At 51.3% G+C, this 18289-nt stretch overlaps 1 protein-coding gene across 1 annotated transcript; it reads right to left on the bottom strand.

The window, feature by feature from the left end:
- Positions 1-7041: 7041 nt before the first annotated feature.
- Positions 7042-15750, bottom strand: LOC311183814 (serine protease 40-like; the record flags this gene model as incomplete). Its single annotated transcript, XM_084253440.1, has 5 exons — positions 7042-7359; positions 10940-11100; positions 12714-12988; positions 14748-14910; positions 15549-15750. The coding sequence occupies 5 exons, from the start codon at positions 15748-15750 to the stop codon at positions 7042-7044; spliced, it is 1119 nt and encodes a 372-aa protein (XP_084109566.1).
- Between the last annotated feature and the right edge of the window lie 2539 nt (positions 15751-18289).

The following is an 18289-nucleotide window of genomic DNA, read 5'->3' as shown; positions in this document are numbered from 1 at the left end:
ATGTTTTCTATACCCCTCTCTCTCTCTCTCTCTCTCTTACACACACACACACACACACACACACCACACACACACACACACACACACACACACACACACACGAGCCGAGCCAATTGTTAGCTGGTTCATTGACAAGCCCTATCAGTGGGGAGTGGGGAAGAAGTGAAATGGTGCAAATGTCCCCAGTGACCCAGAACGCACAAGGATAGGCAGGGTGTGCTCAAGACCCCAGGCGGGAGAGGAAGGTCAGCACGTGCTAACTTACACCATCCAGAAAGTTCACTGTGAGAGCACACAATTTAAATAGATGGCATTTTCCTGGAATTTTTCAGCTTTTTCAATCCTCTTGAGTTCATAAACCTTGTAAAACAATTGTTTAAAAAAATCTGTATTATAAATGTATCAACCTTTTCAACCATTGGCTATGAAAATATGAATTTCGATGTAATATTCTGATGAGTGTTAAAGAAAGAAAAAGTAGAATTCAGTAAAGGGTTGACTTGGACTTTTAGTCATGAAAAAAATAATTGGCTAGGTTTTGGAGCATAAATATTTTTGGGCAATGATGGCTTTTGGTAGCAAAGTTGCCTTTAGTGTCCCCGGTGCTCTATGCAGTGCCTGCTACAGCACTTTATTATTATGGAAACAAACCTGTGATAAACTTTGCAAATTTACCTTAGGACTTTGATGAATAATATATTCATACTATGTGTAGAATGTTCACAAAATACTTTCCTATATTTCTATGCCAGTATGAAGTGTGCTAAAAACCATAGCAAACGAAAAGATACATTGTCATTTTTGCAATTGCTACACTTAGAAAATTGAGCCTAGAGGAGCATTCCACATATGAGGAGATAATAATAACTTGCATTTTATTTTATTTTATTTTTTTAAAGATTTATTTATTTATACAAACACTGGGGTACAGGCCAGATGCGCGGGAGGGTGAGAGGATTCACAAGAGCCAGAGCGGGGAACAGAACAGGCAGACGGACTGAAGACACTGCTGAGCGGAGCAGCGGGCGAGGCAGGAGAGGTCTGCTTGCCATATGGGATTCTTGCTGGTGGCCGGGATCGAACCCGCATTGCAGAGGCTGCGGACAGCTTCACAGCACTGTACTCAACACGCTGCGCCACGGGGGAGGCCTAATGATTTACATTTTAAATAAAAATTTGGAACCAGGATTATGGGTCCTTTTAATAGAATATTTTTTGATTATAAGCAAGAAAACCAAAACAACCTCCCCTCTCTGTCTTTCTATCTGTCCCTCTGCCCATCCATCTATCTACTTAACAAACAAACTAATCGAGAAGCCATTAGCTACCTAACTCTGAAAAAGGCATAAAATCTTATCCAGTAATGATGAAAAGTATACACCACCAGGTTTTTCTATAGTGCTTGAAACATTTAGAAGTAAAAGGTGTTTTCCTTGTAAATGGCACCCAAGTAGCCAGAAAGATCATTAAAAAGAAATTTATCAAGAGGCAAAAGGATGCTGGGCTGGGGGTTGGAAAGTTGACATAAACATAGCCTATCTTATCTGTCTCCTGCTGTTGAGAGCAGATGGGGACAGCCTCCTAAGCCCTATCTCAGGCTGCCCCACTCTAGGGATGAGACTTCTCACACCCCTGCTTTTACTCACCCTGACAAAGAGTGAAGGCACCTCCCTTTGAAGAAAGCAATTACAAATTCTTCCATTTTGGATTGTTTATAGGAGCCACTCTTTCCTTGCCAGCACCCTGGTGTCTCCCGGGAAGTCTGAGCTGTTTCCACAAGACCATATGTGCTCTAAGGGACCCACCTCTTGGTCCCCATTGGGGGTTCAAGAACAGGGACACAGAGACATAATATACCAGTCATGTGGCTTCAGTTCCCTGGCTGCTCAGACCTGTCAGCCCATCCCTGCCTTTGAATTTCCTTCAGGGCAGAGCAATGCCTGCCGGGAGAGGTGTCCTCTTCCCCCTTTCAGACACACCACAACCTCCCCTCTTCCAGCCTGGAAGCCCTGACTTTACTGCAAAAGCCAGTAAGCATTTCCATTTTCTGCTGTCTGCAGAAGTCACTGGTACATGAAGCTTTATATCATGCAGACAATAGTCCTATGATTGAACTTTCTAATGAGTTCAGCTTTGAATATTTAAACTTAAGTTCCAGAAGCTTTTTATGTACTTTCTTTTCTCATTTCACCTGGACTGTGTGCTCTTGGGAAGGGAAAATGAGGGGCTGTGTCTCATGTGAGAACTGTCAGGCATCCCCTGATCTGGCCTATGGGACCCCATCTAGGTCCAAGGAAAGTTTGTAGCCAGACATGGCAGGCTCCCCAACATCTGAACACAGCCACGCTGAGTGAGGGTCTGTGCCTGGGAATGTGTGCAGCCCCTCCACTGTGTTAGCCACTAATGTGCAGGCAAGTGCTTAACAACTAATCCTACGGGGAAAAAAAATGATATGTAAAATATATTAGTTCATTATCAGTTTATATAGCTTATTATATATATAAAGTATATAAAGCACAGAATTTATAAATAATAAAATACATAACACTCAACATTATTAATTCCATGTAGCTAATAGGCTTTTGTTGATTTTTACCACATTTTACATCTGTACAAAACCTATGGTTTGAATGGTGCTGCGCCCTAATTCACTGACTTTTTCTCCACTAAATATATTCATTAAATCGGGTCGGTGACCTTCTGTGAAACTATTTCTTTATTTAAGATTTATTTATTTATGCATAAAGAACTGGGGTACAGGTCCTCCCCTGGTGACACAGAGGTTGAGCGCTGGGCTGAGAAGCTGCCTGCAGCCTCTGTAGCACCAGTTTGATCCCCGACCGCTGGCGAGGGTCCCACATGGCGTGATAGACCTCTACTGCCATGTCCGCTGCTCCCCTCAGCAGTGTATTTCGTCAGTCTGCCTGTTCTGCTCTCCGCTCTGTCTCTGGTGAATCCTCTCACCCTCCTGTGCTTCTGACTGTACCCAGTACTTGTATAAATAAATAAATAAATCTTTAAAAAAAAAAAGAAAAAAGAAAAAAAAAGAACTGGGGTACAGTAGGCCAGAGATGTGGGGGGCGAGAGGGTTCACCAGAGACAGAGTGGGGAACAGACAGGCAGACTGACTGAAACACGTACTGCTGAGGGGAGCAGTGGTCGAGACAGGAGAGGGCTGCTGCGCCATGTGGGTAGCTGCTTGGCCAGCCTGGGATCAAGCTCGTGCTGCAGAGGCTGCGGAGAGTTTTACAGAGCTGTGAATTACCCCTTGCGCCACCAGGGAGTCCCTGTCAAACTATTGCTAGTCCTCATACAAATTATGTTTTTACCTGAATTCTTTTTGAGAATGTTCCTTGTTTGTTCATGAGTGACTGCTTTGTTCATACCTGGGATTTGTTTCAATCTGGTACAGTAGGATGTACCATACCAGAAGTGACTGTCATAAAAGAAGTTCATACAGACCTCCCGAAACAGGAGGCGTGGAATGCCGCGCAGGCCCTGGGGAAGCACCAGGGTCAGTAAGGAGCCCCGAGGACAGGGGAAAATGGGCGAGAACCTTCATGGACAGGAATGGGTGAGGCGGGGTGAGCAGGCTTGGGATGGGCTAGTCTGAACAGTTCCAGTGGCTCTGGCACACAGGGGCAATCCCTGGCTATTTAGTATGTTTCCCTCCAACCTGCGCCTCCGAACCATCTCTGGTGCTTCCCCATGTGACCCCACATGACAGGGTCTTGATATCTGTGAGCATAACAAACTATGTTTTCAGGGGCTTTGCCATACCTAAATAATAATAAGACCTATATTTTAAAATGAACAGGCAAGAGCTGCTCATCCCATTAAAACTAATTCACCCCATAGGAAACTGCTCGAGCCTTGGCTCTGGGTCTGCATTGCTGAAGCATATGCTGATGTGACAACATGTGTGCAGTGTGGACTGAGCCTCCGCAAAGGCTGGTCCCGCCAGAAGCCACCTGGGATCTTGACTAGGATCATGCATTAGGAGCCTCCACTTGAACTCCATGGGTGATCTCGAGGGATGCCTGGTGGTTGCACAGCTGGAGTTTATTGTATGCCGGGGCTACCTCCATGAACACAGGGAGATTCCCGTCACCACTCAAGATGCTTCTAAATAGGCAAAATCATGACTCGGAATCCTGTGACCCTAAGCAGTAACATCATCTAATTAATAATAGATCTCACTTCTGTGTAGGGTTTACCTCTCCCTCATGGCATTTGATAGCTCAGAATAAAAGAAAAGCCCCCATCACTGCCTTTGTTGACACATGACAAAGTGGCCTGAGTGGGTGGGGGACAAGCCATTGCCCAGACTGACAGCGGGAAAGCGCTCAGGGCAGTCTTGGTGCCTTGGTTCCCAAGTCTGTGCAATTTCTCCCACACGGGATTCTCTTTTATTTCATTTTTTTTTAAGATTTATTTTATTTATTTGTTTATGCATACAAGAGTTGGGGTGTAGGCCAGAGGTGTGGGGGGTGAGAGGATTCACCAGAGACAGAGTGGGGAACAGAACAGGCAGATCTACTGAAATATACTGCTGAGGGGAGCAGAGGGGAAACAGGAGAGGTCTGTTGCGCCATGTGGGTAGCTCCCTGGCCAGGGATCAAACTCAGGCCTCAGTGGCTGGTGACAGCTTGACAGTGCTGACACTTTAATCTCTGCACCACCAGGGAGGCCCCTATTTAATTGATTCTAGATTTAACTATTTGATCCTATGATAGCTTATGTTTAGTTTTAAAATGGTTGTTTTCTATTTCCAATTCTTTAGAGGCCTCATTGTATAGGTTCAGAATCATGTTTAAGTGGGCCTACAACTTTCACAACAAGCGATTTTTGCCAATATCAGGCTGTCATAAGACCTCAAGTATAGTCTTAAATACTTGTCCATGCCACGAAGTTTTTAGAAATCACTTAGAAAAAGTAAGAACTCTTTGTTTTCTTTACTTACATTTTTTCTTAATAATGTAAGTACATGTAAAAAATGTGTCAACTACATTGTACCATATATGCTATCGCTGAGCTTCTTAAAAACATATATACGAGCATTGATCAAAAAAGACAAACTCATGCCACATGGATGGAGTTGGAAGGGATTTATGTTCAGTGCAAAAGTTAGGAGGAGAAAGACAGATACTGGAGAGTGTCACTTATAAGTGGAATATAGAGAAATCAAACAAAGGGTTGGATGAAACCAAGCGGAACTGTAGAATCCAGAGCAGGGAGTGAGGGACAAGATCAAGGTGTGGAGGCAGCACAACGGGTGGTGGTGGTGGGCTGGGTGCTTTGGTGGAGGGTGCACTATGCTAATGACACATGGTGGGGGGAAGGACCCTGCACTCCCAAAATACAGCTATGTAAACCAGCAATACCTCGATAAAATTAAGTGATTGATTACAATTTTTTAAGATTTATTTATTTATGCATACAAGAACTGGGGTACAGGCCAGTGATGCGGGGGGTGAGAGGATTCACCAGAGACAGAGTGGAAACAGAACAGGCAGATTGAAGTACACTGCTAAGGGGAGGGGCAGGAGAGTCAGGATATCTCCCTGGCTGGCCAGGGATCGAACCCATGCTGCAGAGGCTGTGGACAGTTTCACAGCGCGGCGCTCAACAGCCTGCGCCACTAGAGGAGGCCCCTGTTCTACTGTTTATTACCCATGTGACCTCAGGCAAGTTATTTAACCATGCTAAGCTTCAGGTCCAGATCTATAAAAAGAAACCAAATCAGGATAATACTACTGCGCATTAAGGCTGATTCTGGGTAGTGAGTAAACGAGAAGATCTGTTCAGTGGACTGGGCATATATTGTATTTGCCTCCTCTGAGGTGGGGGTCGAGGCATGGCCCAGGGAACTTCACAGAAGGGCAGGCCATGATGTCATTCCCACAGAAACATGGCTACTGCACAAACATGGCTGCTGGGCAAAACAAAAGTCATCATGAGAGAAATCCAGCAGGGCCAGAATGAGGCCACATGGCAGTTCTAGGGACAAGTAGCTGATGCTGACCACATTCTGACTTCCACCTCAGGGCCCAGCAACCTCACTGCCCTGTAACCAGTCTACTGTCAGGAGAAGGGAATGCTTTTCTTCTCACTTTCAGACACTGCTGAGCTGGAGGAAGTGTGTGCGTGAGTGCAAAGGGCTGAGCCAGACTCTGAGGACTGTGAGTGGTGACTCTAGCCATTCTCGCCTGCTGGTGACAGAAGGAACGGGGGAATTTTGCATCATGCCCCTTATGGCACCATGGCACACAGTGGAGCTTCAATAATTGGGGCTGCTCCTTGATTGATAATGGAGGGTTCAGGTGGGGGTTGTGTGGTGAGGCCCTCTGAGGGTTCTGCTAACTAGTTAAGACATGTTCCCAGAGGGCAACTCAGAGCGTAGGGGCTCAGTGCTGGGCTAACGTGCCCTGGGTCGGCTGAGTCTCAATCCCTGCAGATCGACGCTAATCTGCAAGGGTGGTGGGCAGGCCCCTGTTGAACGGAGGGGCCAGGGCTGTGGGACAGGTGGAGTTGGCTGAGGGCTGAGCCTGCAGCAGAGCTCTGAGGGTTGCCCTTTGCAATCTATTTCAAGTAGAGCTTTTAAAGAAGCACCTCTGTGATCTGTGGGCCTGGAAGGTCCCTCTTCATCATCAACTTGAGGCACATCACCCTGCACTGGCCATCAGGGCACCCTGTGGAAAGGCCTGGGCCCCTGAGACATGCTAGCCCTCTGGAGGACTGCCCAAGGACAGCAACTAAGTTCCAAACATCAGCCTGCTCTTCAGTATCCCTTCCCACCCAAATGCAGGAACGAGGAGACCCTCTTCTATGAGGAATGTGAAACAGAGTCAGGAGCTTGAGCAGGGCCTCTGAGGTCAGAAACAGGAACAGCAAGCGGCTTAGATGGTTTTTATTCTGTCAGGTCTGGAGCAGGCCCCAGCCACACAGGAGGGCTCAGAGATGAACGGACCCAAGAAGGGTGGAGAGCCCATTGGCCCCGAGACACACAGATTGCAGGGCCAGGAGGAGCACGGAGGTCCGTCACGGAACGCAGAGGGAAGCCAGCAGAAGGAGGAAGGTCTGCAGACACACCAGCGACGTGTAGGAGCCGGGCATGTGGACAGGGCCCCGGGATATGATAAAGTCCTTCAAAACAGGAGGCTTTTCCTGGGGAGGAGCAAGCTCTGGAGCGGGGTCGGGTGAACCTTTCTGTGTCTCCCTGATCCAGTCAGTGAACTCGGTGAGCCTGGTGAAGACGCTGGGGAAGATGGGCCAGCGGCACTCCGCGCTCCAGCTGGACAGCCCCGCCAAATACCAGGTGTCATTTAGCTGGCAGACGAGGGGCCCCCCAGAATCTCCCTGAGGAAAGAGAGGGTATGAGGAGTGGGGGACTAAGAAGGAGGGGGACACACATTGTCTGCACAGTATGAAAGACTCCCCTTGCCCTTCAGAGCGGAGCACAGGCGGCCTCTGTCGAGGTGGCGCTGTACGTGAGCCATCAAATCCGGGCAATTTGAAAAATCCGGACACAGGTCCCCTCTGACAATCTCCTGCATCCAAATATTAAGGGTGTGTCCCTGGGCCCCTTCACACAGCTCTGGAGGGCACTCTGAGCAGCCCCTCCAGGCTGGCAGTCACGGACCCACCAGAATACTTCGGGACCCAGGTTCTGGACACCGGCCTTCTGCCCTCCCAACGTGTGGAAGAAAGCACAGGCTAGGCGCACGGCGCACCACTACCTCAGGCCAGGTCTGCCTCCCACCGATCTTTGTTTTTTTTTTCCAATTTATACAAGCACTGGGTACAGTCAGAAGCACTGGAGGGTGAGAGGATTCACCAGTGCCAGAGCGGGGAACAGAAAGGGCAGACTGAGGGGAGCAGCGGGCGGCAGGAGAGGTCTGTCGCGCCATGTGGGACTCTCACCAGTGGCCGGGGATGGAACCGGCACTGCAGAGGCTGCGGGCAGCTTTGCAACCCAGCGCTCAACCGCTGTGCCACCAGGGGAGGCCCCGATCTTTGTTTTTAACTAGTTCTCTATTTCCTCCTCAATTTCTCAATTTGAGCTTCTTGAGAAAATGCCAGAGCTGTTGGATTTGCTGAGAGGAGAAGGTGTTGCTGTGTCCAGGCTGGTGGAGCAGCTAGAGCTGCAGGGGCTCCCAGAGGAACCCCAGGGATGCTGTGTGTCACCCCCACAGGAAGAAGAAGGCGCCTGTCACCAGGGGACGTAACACTTTCATTCCAGAGGCCCCAAAATGGGGACTGAGGAAACATAGCACCCCTCTAGGCTTCTGCTGAATCACCATGACTGAGCACCCCTGGGTGCAGGAGACATTGAGGTGACAGATGACACAGCAGGCATCTCTGAAAGGAGCCAGAGAAGGTGCCCAGGAAGAGCTGGGAGCAGTCTGCCAGCTTCTCCAAGCCAGGGCTGGAGGGACAAGCAAGACCTGAGTCTGGAGTAGGCAGGCAGACTGAGTCTGGAATAGGCAGGCAGGTGTGGCCAGTGTGAGGCATGAGTGAGGCCAAGGGGCAGCTGGACCATGGCGGGGGGGGGGCACTGAGGGACACTGGGGTGGGGGGAAGTGACATGATCTGATAGGTTCTAACTGGACAGGAGGGCGGTTCTGGGCAGGATAGCAGAGGCAGCGTCAGACAGGTAGGTAAGGGTGAGCACTAGGTGTGCCATAGCTGACCCTTTCTCTCCATCTAAAGGAAAATAGAGCTAGGTAAGAAAAGCAGGGTGGGTGCTGATTGGTGGGTCCTTGGGGTGTGGAGGTCAGGAACAGGGAGAGAGAGTGGGGACATTGTAGGGCCCTAGGGAGTCTGGTGGAGGACACCCAGATGGTGCTGCGGGGTGGCCAGTGGGAGGAGGGCCGAGGCAGGGCCAGCAGCCCTGCAATGACCCAGGCCCAGGTGAGTGACAGGCACAGAGGCCCGGGGGAGTGGGCAGGGTGAGAAGGGAGCCCAGGGAGGGCACGTGCAGGTGCCTCTGGAGTGGCTCCTACTGGGGCAGGCAGGCTCAGCGCAGGGCGGCGGGGGTTGGGCAGGAGAGGAGACACATGCAGAGTATGTGAAGGTGGGAGCAAGGCAGTGTGCTTCTGAGCCTCCCAAGGGGACAGAAAGCGCTAGAAGGAAGATGCAGGAGAAAGAGAGGAACTCGAAGGTGAAAGCCGGTGGGGGTCACATTCCAGAGGAGGCATAGCTTCTCCAAGCACAACTGCCTAAATCTGGGTTTGCCACCTCCCCTGTCTGGGCCCCAGATTCTCCCCCATATGGAAGCGAGCAGGACTGCACTCAGCGACAGGGGCATGCAGAGCACAAGGACCCGCAGGCATAGAGACAATGACAGCAAACCTAAACAGTTCACAAAAAGGGCGAAACACGCGTGAGAAAGCGGTTGTGTTCCTCATCAGCTAGAGCAATGCACAGTAAGTCACAAGCAACGGTTAAAATAAAATGATGGAGCAAACAAAGGACCACAGGTTCCAAGGCCAGCCGAGCCCCACTCTGCTGGGGGAGCGGTGTAGACCGCTCCGGGCAGGCCGGGATCTGCTCTCCAGTCTCTGTCAGGATGGACGTGTGCGTATCTGGGGCACCGTAAGTTACTCCAGGGGTAGAGCCAAACTAAAGTGCGAGGCCCTGCGCCCTGAAACACAGGCTCAGGGAGGTCACAGCAAAGCTCTCGGCGATGTGGCGAGTGGAAGCTACCCCGAGGTCACCCATGGGAGAAGGATGCGTACACCGTCACAGAGCCACACCACAGAACACTCCGCAGCCATACAGAAAGCGCTCTACACCACGCCCACGTGAAGGACTCTCTCTCTCTCTCTCTCACACACACAGAAAACCCCACGACCATCCCTCCCCATCATCACCCCACTTCCACCCGCTCCCAGCAGCGGCTCCCAGAGGGCTAGATGCCAGGTGGGGGCTGTGCTGGGGGAGGGGGCACAAGGAGTTCACTTTGGGTGCTGGTTACCTTGAGACAGGAAAGGCCCCGGGATAGGGACGGGGCAGGACTCAACGACAGACTTGTTCGCAGGGGCTGGTGAACTAGAGGTTTAAGAAAGCCTGGTGACTCCAGGCCCGCATGCCTGCTGCTGGCAATGTCCTTAACCCTGGCTCTGGTTCCTGTCATCTCTGTAGCTTATCAAGCCAGCTTGCTGGAGGAGCAAGGGCCTTGGGGCCCCACGGGAGCTGTGGGCACACTGCTTCCCTGAGATGCCCTGCGGGACCCCCGAGCTGCAGCTGATGGGCACCCACAATTAACAAGTCCATTCTCCTTGCTTTCTCAGCCACAAAAGCTTAACTCCTTTGTTCTCAAATCCCAGTCCCAAAACCTACATAGATCCTTAACCCCAGTTCTTTGGGGAGTCCGTCAGGCCTAGAGAGGTCTCCCCGGAGCTTTTTCCTTACCTTCCTTCCTTGCCTGTGCTCATGTCTGTGTCTGTGGAGTCCTCGTTCGAGCTTGATCAGACGGTTCCAAAAGCCCTCTCCCAGGTTTGGGAGCAGACCCCTCAGTCCATCCTTCCAACTCCCAGTGAGTGGAACAGTGGACAGCGGCTGGTTCACCCCAGCTTATCTACTGTGTTGCGAGAGGGTGGGATCAGACTCAGGGGCCCCTGGATCCTCTTCCCTGTCTGGTGACAATGAGTGTGCCAATTTCTAAAAACGCATCCAACAGTCTATGGGTAATGATGGCCTTTTCTATATGTGCCCATGCTCTCAACAAAGCTTCTTAAAAGATAAGACAATGGATGAGGAGACCAGTCCTCTTTGGGGGTGTCTAAACTCTGGCTCCAACACAGCAAGCTAGGTTGGGCTTAGGAACAGGAGGTGAGGGGCCAGGAAGAGAAGACAGAACAAGAGAGTCCAGGGGTGGCGTGGAGGGCGAGGCAGCCTTCGCTCCCGCTGGAAAGACATAGCTCGTCCCACTTACTTGGCAGATGGCCTTTCCTGTCAAGAGGTCCGCAGCACACAGCATGTTGCCAGGCACATTAAGTCTGCCGGAAGCTGGCATTTGGAAAAAAGACTTACAGACATGGGAATCAATGATGCCAACATGTGCCTGCTGCAGCTTGTAGGGCTTGGGCAGGAAATCTGTAGGGAAAAGGTGTCAGATGCACATTGGAGCCTGGGAGAGTCATCAACCCCTCCCAGACCTGCTTGCTGATGCAATGGTGGGGTGCACAGTGCTCTTGCAGCTACAGGATGGGGGAGCCTCTCAGAGGATGAGCCAAGAGGAGGGAACAAGACATTCAGGACAGACAAGAGCAAGGGAAGCGGTCTGTGGTGGGGAGAGCAGGAAGGAAGTCAGTGTGACTATAATGGAGTGGGGGTGGGGCCCTGAAAAAGATGTTGCTGAGTCAGCAGGAGCCAGAGCAAGCCGGCCTCCTCACTGGCCTGTGGAGCCTGGACTTCATTCTGAGCACGTGGCAAACTACCGAAGGGTCAACTTTTAAAACAATGTGGCTGCTGTGTGGAGACACGAGTAGAGGCACAGGGAGTTGGAGTTGTAGCCGTGATCCAACTAGGATGGGGTCCGATAGTACAACAAAACAGATGTGACCCTACCTCAAGGGGGGTCACTTCTAGATCCTGCTCCCAGATCCCATCTAGTGTCCCATGTGGCAGCCAGAGGCCGCAGAGACAGCTCGCTTGTGGCCAGAGCTGGCCATGTCAGGCCTCTATGTGTCTTGGGGACCGGCCTGACGAGCCACGGCTGCTGGGGGAGGCCACGGAGGACAGCGATACAGTGAGCTCCTGGCCTAGAGGAGCTAGGCCAGTTCCTACCTGCTGACCCACCTTGGAGTCGCCTCCTTGCTCTGTCATTCCTGACCAGTGACAGTAGATGCCGGGAGGTGTTTTGAGAAATGTTGGCAAGTGGGCTGCTTTCAAGTAACTGGCATTTAGCACCAGCAGCTGGCCCCTGGCGCTGGCCTGCCCAGCTGGCCTCCATTGAGATCCCTTGCCCTGGCTCTTCAAATCATGCCAAATTTACATTAGACTTTTTTCACTGAATGTTATGTTTCCCTAAATCAAAAGCATCCATCCTTGAGTAAAAATCTTTGCCCAACATTTCTCCGTTCTCGGTCTAAAAAATAGATGATGTCAGCAAACAGTCAGAATGGGCAAATTTTACTTAAGGGATGAGGGAAGTGAGGTTCATGGAGGTAAGTGGTCCTTAGCAACAGCCCCTAACTTCACCCCCCAGGCCTGCCTTCATGTCCTTACTGCTGCCCAAGCACCTGCCATGCAGTGCGAGCTCAAGAGCTGTTAGGCGAAGCTCTGGAAAGTCGGGGTGGAATCCTGAGTGGCTCAGAGTCAAAGAGCCCATGCTCCCAATTCCAAAAGTTAGAAATGCTTAGACTTGGGCCTCCCCGGTGGCGCAGCGGTTGAGTGCTGGGTTGCGAAGCTGCCCGCAGCCTCTGCAGCGCCGGTTCGATCCCTGGCTGCTCCCCGGCCACCAGAGGAGGGTCCCACATGGCGCGCAGACAATAAATAAATAAATAAATAAATAAATAAATAAATAAATAAATAAATAAATAAATCTTTAAAAAAAAAAAAAGAAATGCTTAGACTTTAGAGCCACAGACGGAAGGAAAGTTGACACTTTAGAAGGACGTGCTATCTTGGTTGGAAGGGGCCCGCAATAGCCACTGCACCTCCCCCTCCTCAGCCCTGACCCTCCTGCCAGCCCCGGCCACGCTCACCATCCTCGGTGACCATCCCCCAGCCAGTTATCCAGCAGCCCAAGCCAGGGGCCAATACGTTGCTAGGGTCCATGAGGCAGACGGGGAGGATGTGGGAAGTAAAATTCACAGACAAGGACAGTTGCAACAGCGTGATGTCGCTCCCCAGGAAGTAGGTCTTGTTAAAGTCACTGTGGACGAAGATTCGATATACTGTCATCTGCAGGCTCTGCCCCGTGGGCTTTTGTAGCTGATTGTACCCGAGCAGGACCCTGTAGTCAGATGGGTTACGGGACCTATGGTAGGGAGGCTGCGTTATAACCTGAGTGCTGGCCCCGCACCGTGGGTAAGCCCCAGCGCCCCACCCCCCCATAAGCACCCAGACCCCAGACTCCACCATCATTCCAGAGCTTTCTCTTGCCTCCCTTCTTAATATTCCCTTGAGATGGGTGAGACTGACATCCACAACTTGAGGACCTCTGTCCTTTAAATGTTTCTGATTTCCCAGCCTGCCCTAGAATCAAAGGAGCAATTTGCCTGCTGGAAAGAAACGTTGGGGCCACATAGAACTACACCCCTTCATTTTAGAGGGGAGGTGACTTGGCTAATTGCCAGCTCTAACCAGAGCTCTGAGAGGGTCCCCTTTGATTCTCAAAGCTCCAATTTCACAGCCCGGAATGACCCCTCCCCTTGTTCCCAATCAGCACAGCTCATCTTCTCAAAAGTCTCATCCCCAGCTGGTAAGAAGCGCCCAAAAGGCCTCTCTGGAATGAATAGATGAGTGGGTATAACTGGACTTCTCCTTCCTTTGGGAACCCAGAGATATTCTCCAACCCAGGGCCGGCCTGGACTGGCCCTCCGCCTGGACTCTGTCTCCCACGAAGCCCTCCCGGACACTAGGAGCCTAGCTCCAGGCCTGCCCTCTCCTGCAGTCTGACCTCTTTGTCCTGTATCATAATAGTTGAGTTTGTGTCTCACTTTCCTGATAAGGCAAGAAGCTTCCAGGTAGCTCTTGCATGTCTCATTCCCCACAGTGGGCTTCCCATGAGCCTGGCACCGTGGGTACTGAATAAATGAACAGAACCCAAGTGGGGTCTCAGAGTCAGCTGCTGCCAGGAGCTCTGGCCTCCTGACTGGGGAGTGTGGGGTTCGCTCCACTCCCTGAGGGCACAGAGCCAGCCCAGGGTAACCCTGAAGAGTGGCCTGCTCTCATGATTCTGTCTCACATTGCCTAGGACAGAGGCCCACTGCTTCATACCTCACTCAGGTTGGTGGGGACAGCAGTGACCACAGGTCCACTCAGGCCCACAACTCTGCAGAAGTGACAGCAAGGGCCAGGGACTGGCTAGACACACAAAGTCCTGGGGGCCTCCGGCCTCTGAGAGGAAGGGACTAGAGTGTGTATGTGACAGCCCGGGGGAAGCCTCTGTAGTTTTGCTGGGGGTGGCTTTGAGATAGCCTGACAGGATGCTTGTCCACACCAGCCCTGGGCCAAGCCTATGACCAGAGACACACCTACCACCATTTCAACAAAGGAAACTGAGGCCCACTGACCTCTTGTGGAAATGGCTAGAACTGGGTGAGATGTGGAAAACAGTCCACCTTGAATGGGGACAGAATTTAGACTCTTAGTTTAGCAAAGAGAAAGAGCGAACTAGAAGTAATTACTTTGGAACTAAATTCTGTTTCTTAGTACACTGATAATCAAAATTAGAGTGAGTTTCCATTTCATTATTTAAAAGTTATATACTAAAATTGAGACAACCACAGGATCTTAGTAGGTATTGCCACAGTGGGAGGGGGAAGACAGGGCCGGCCCAGAGGGAGAGAGGCAGTAAATGGCTTTTAGCCTAGGAGCTAGGACTCAAACTCCTGCAGCCTGGAGTCAGCGGCAAGCAGGTGGGCTGCCTGCTGGAGGGGACTGCTGAGTTGCAGGCAGAGGCAGCACCACACAGTCTAGCCAGGAACCCTCCCCCCCTCACACTCTGCCCCACGCCACAATGTGCTCACCACCCCCATCCACTCCAGCAGCTTAGCGGGTGGGAGAGAACGCACTTTTGGAAGCAGTGTGCAGCTGAGACCACCCAGAAGTGATCGATGAGGGCGCCCCCGCAGATGTGTCTTTTCTGGTACAGCAGGCTGATCTGCCACGGCCACCGCTGCTCAGGTGCATCTGTGCCACCATAGATCTTCCCAGTGACCACAGGCTTCCCACACACTGGAAATAAACCCAGACACGCGCCACCCGTGTACGGGCATCAGCCTTGGTACCTCAAACGCCACTGCCAATGGAACCCAGGGTCACCACAGCACCCCCTCTCACTTCGCAGCTGGCAAACCCAGGGCCCAGGCAGCCTCAGGGCGCGCATCAGTTTGGCTATCCCTCCAGGCTGAGAAGGGGCTGCCTCAGACACAGTGTAGACCTGTTAACTAACAACTGTGGTTTCGAGTCCCAGGAGGAAGGTCTGCAGAAGGATGCTATTTGCACAAGGTCACTGGTGATTAATGGGGTCGTTCATCCTCTCCCCAGGTCCAATAGTGCAGGGAGACCGAGGCCCAAGGGAACACACTCCGCTTCCCCCAAAGGAGTGTTTTCTATTCTCAGAGAGGAGAGGGCAGGTGTGCACCACCCAGGCCATGCAGGACCTCATCTGGACTGAGCCCCTGAGGTCACCCACCCCATCCTCCATTGAAGCCTCCCAGACCCCACCCCCTATAACCCGTAACCCCTTCCCCCAGAGCCCCCAGGCCAGGGAGAGGTCCTGGGGGGTGGGGGGGGAGGGCGGGATAGGAAGGGGGTTAAAGGAGGGTCCGGAGGGGCGGGACCTTGGCCGGTTGCTTTCCCGGGGCGCTCACCTGTCTTCGTGGTGGAGGCTGTTGCTGCGTTCAGCAGCAGGCGTGGCAGCCAAAGGCCCAAGGCGGCCAGCGCCCAGGTGCCCAGCCAGCGTGTGGCCGAGGCCCAGGCCCTGGGGATCTTCATCTGGCCGTTCGGTGTCCGGGACCGAGCGGACCTCACGCGGGGCGCCCCGGGGCCTCCCGGGAAACGGCCTCCTTCCATGGGGGAACCCTCCACCTGGGGGGTGCTCGCGCTCTGAGGGAGGCCCGGGAAAGGAGCGCCTTGCCTTGAGCGGGCCCGACCCCAGGTCCCCAAATCACCCCTGGAAGCCCCCAGGCTGATGGGGGGCGCAGAAGGCTCAGAGGCCGCTCAGCCCAGGGGCCCCGGCTTGAAGGTGGAGATGTCGGGGCAGTTAAGGCGGATGCTTAGGAACGTGCATGAGTGGCCGGAGGTCAGGAGCTTACAGAAGGACACGCAATATTTCTAATGTGCTTCCAGGAGCCAATGAATTCCTCTGGAACAACTTGCCTCAGGCTATTCGGTCGGCTCAGCAAAGCCAACATTCCTTTCTGGAACTCACTCCCAGAATATATTGAGAGCTGACATCATCAGCCATCAGAGGAGATCATCACATTCACGAGTCTTTTTCACACTCAAGAGAAGGCAACTCCAGCAGGGGATTAATGGGGGCCATCCCTGGCCTCTGCAAAAGTCCCAGATGCAAAACCGTTCACACAGCCCATTACACTGTCAACTCACAAGTCAAAGTCTCTTCATCTATATCTAAATATCATGGTCTCCTCAGCGCCTCTAAACCCTTCAGTCAGGTGAGGGTAAGGCTCCCAGCTGAAATCCACAGCCCTTTTCCCTAATTCTCTCCCATGGGTAGACCTATAAAGTGAGAGGAATGACCTATCCCAGCCCATGGCAGCGGGCAGGCCAGGACCAGGAGAGTCCTCTGGGTGAGCAGGAGGCAGGGCTGGGAACACAATGCAGTTAGTGGTGCCTAACAGTTTCACATCCTGGACAGTCCTTTCGGGCTTCAAGGACCACAGGAAAACTTTCTGTGGCTCTAGTCTTAGCCTTTGGATTCTTGGCCACCCTTACTTTTTAAAATAACTTAAAAAAACCCAACTTGACCTTCTCTGAATGGTTTGTTTTCCTTTCCTTCTTCCTTACTTTTCCTTGCCCTTTGATGTTTCCTGAACCTTAACAGGACATTTTCAAAATCTGTGAGCACATCTGTAGTGTTGCAGAGATTTATGTAAAAGAAATTCTACATTTTCCTGTATAGGTCATTCAGTCCTAAATGGATTGATAATATTGTGAATTACAAATGCAATCACTATATTTGAAAGAAGAATTTCAAAACCATTGTTCTAAATTCATTTGAAATGATGGAGACACTGTAAAACTCATGAAGAAATAGTAATTATCATGTCCCTCTTTATGGAAAATGCACATTTTCCACCTGAATAGCTCTGCCAGCTTGTTTTCTGCTCACAGAAGTCTGAGGGTGCAGCTTCCATTTTGTATTTTCTCTGCTGCTGTTGGTGTGAGGTAGCGGTTTCTGCTGACATAAACTCCTCAACAAACTTATGGTCCTTGTGTGGACGTTACATTAAACAAAGCCACTTGTGCAGTGGACCCTGCATTTCAGCAGATTCCATATCCTGCATTCACTCAACCATGGATCAAAAATCCATACGGTGTAGTTAGGTCTATGATGGCTCTGCCTGTACTGAACATGGATAGATTTTATTTCTTTCATTATTCTCTAGACAATAACTGTAACAACTATTTAAGTACCTTTGATATTGTGTTGATATTAAAGGTAATCTAGAGATGATTTAAAGTATACAGGAGGGGAGACTCCACCACCCCTGCCTGGATCAGAGAGACCCTGGACCCATGTTGGGGAGGGTGCCAGAGCGGCCAAAGACTTCATGACCTCCCATGTGACCCCTCCAGCCCTTGCCCATACTGGTGATTCTCTGACCTATGTTGGGGAGGGTGCCAGAGCAGCCAAAACTGTTGTTAGACACTTCCAGCCTCTACCCAGACCAGCAGAGTTCTCGCAATCTCCCACAAGGCCATGGCAGTGCCCACCCAGTCCAGCAGAAGCATTGTGATATTCTACGGGACCCCACCAGAGCCTGCTTGAACCTGCAGCGACGTTATGACTTCCCATGAGATCCCACCAGCACCTGTGCAGACTGGTAAGAGCCCGGGTCCTCATCAGGATGTGAATCAGAGTGGCCAGAGGCCTCACAGGCTCCTGTGAGGACCCCAGAGGCTCAGTCAGGTAGGAGGGAACCCTGACCAGTGAGGCGGGAGAAGCCACACTCAGAGGAATCCCCACATACACCAGCTGGGTTCCGCAGCTAACATTGGGCAGAAGGAAAAACCCAACAAATAGCAACACGAGTCTTCAAATGAATAGTACAACACACAGAGAAAAAAATCTCCAGAATCCCAACTCATGGACATGAGAGCCATGTTCTCCCTGTCAGATACAAAGTTAAGAAATGCAATGACAAAGAAAGTCAAAGAAATGGGAGAAAATGCAGAAAAGCAAATGAATGTCCTTAGAAATGAAATCAATGAACTGAAGGCAGAAAATGAAGCTGTAAATCAGATAAAAATGGTGTTCCAGGATTTCAAAAGAGAAATAAGGAGTGGACCTCATGCGGGGCACTCTGGCGCTTCCTGGGATATGGGAGGTTAAGGCAAAAAAGAAAAAAAAAGCATGCAGGAGGTT

Source organism: Talpa europaea, assembly GCF_964194135.1.
Source record: "Talpa europaea genome assembly, chromosome: 1".
NCBI lineage: Eukaryota > Metazoa > Chordata > Mammalia > Eulipotyphla > Talpidae > Talpa > Talpa europaea.
Note: the sequence above shows the minus strand (reverse complement) of the source record. Positions and strands in the feature narration are given on the sequence as shown.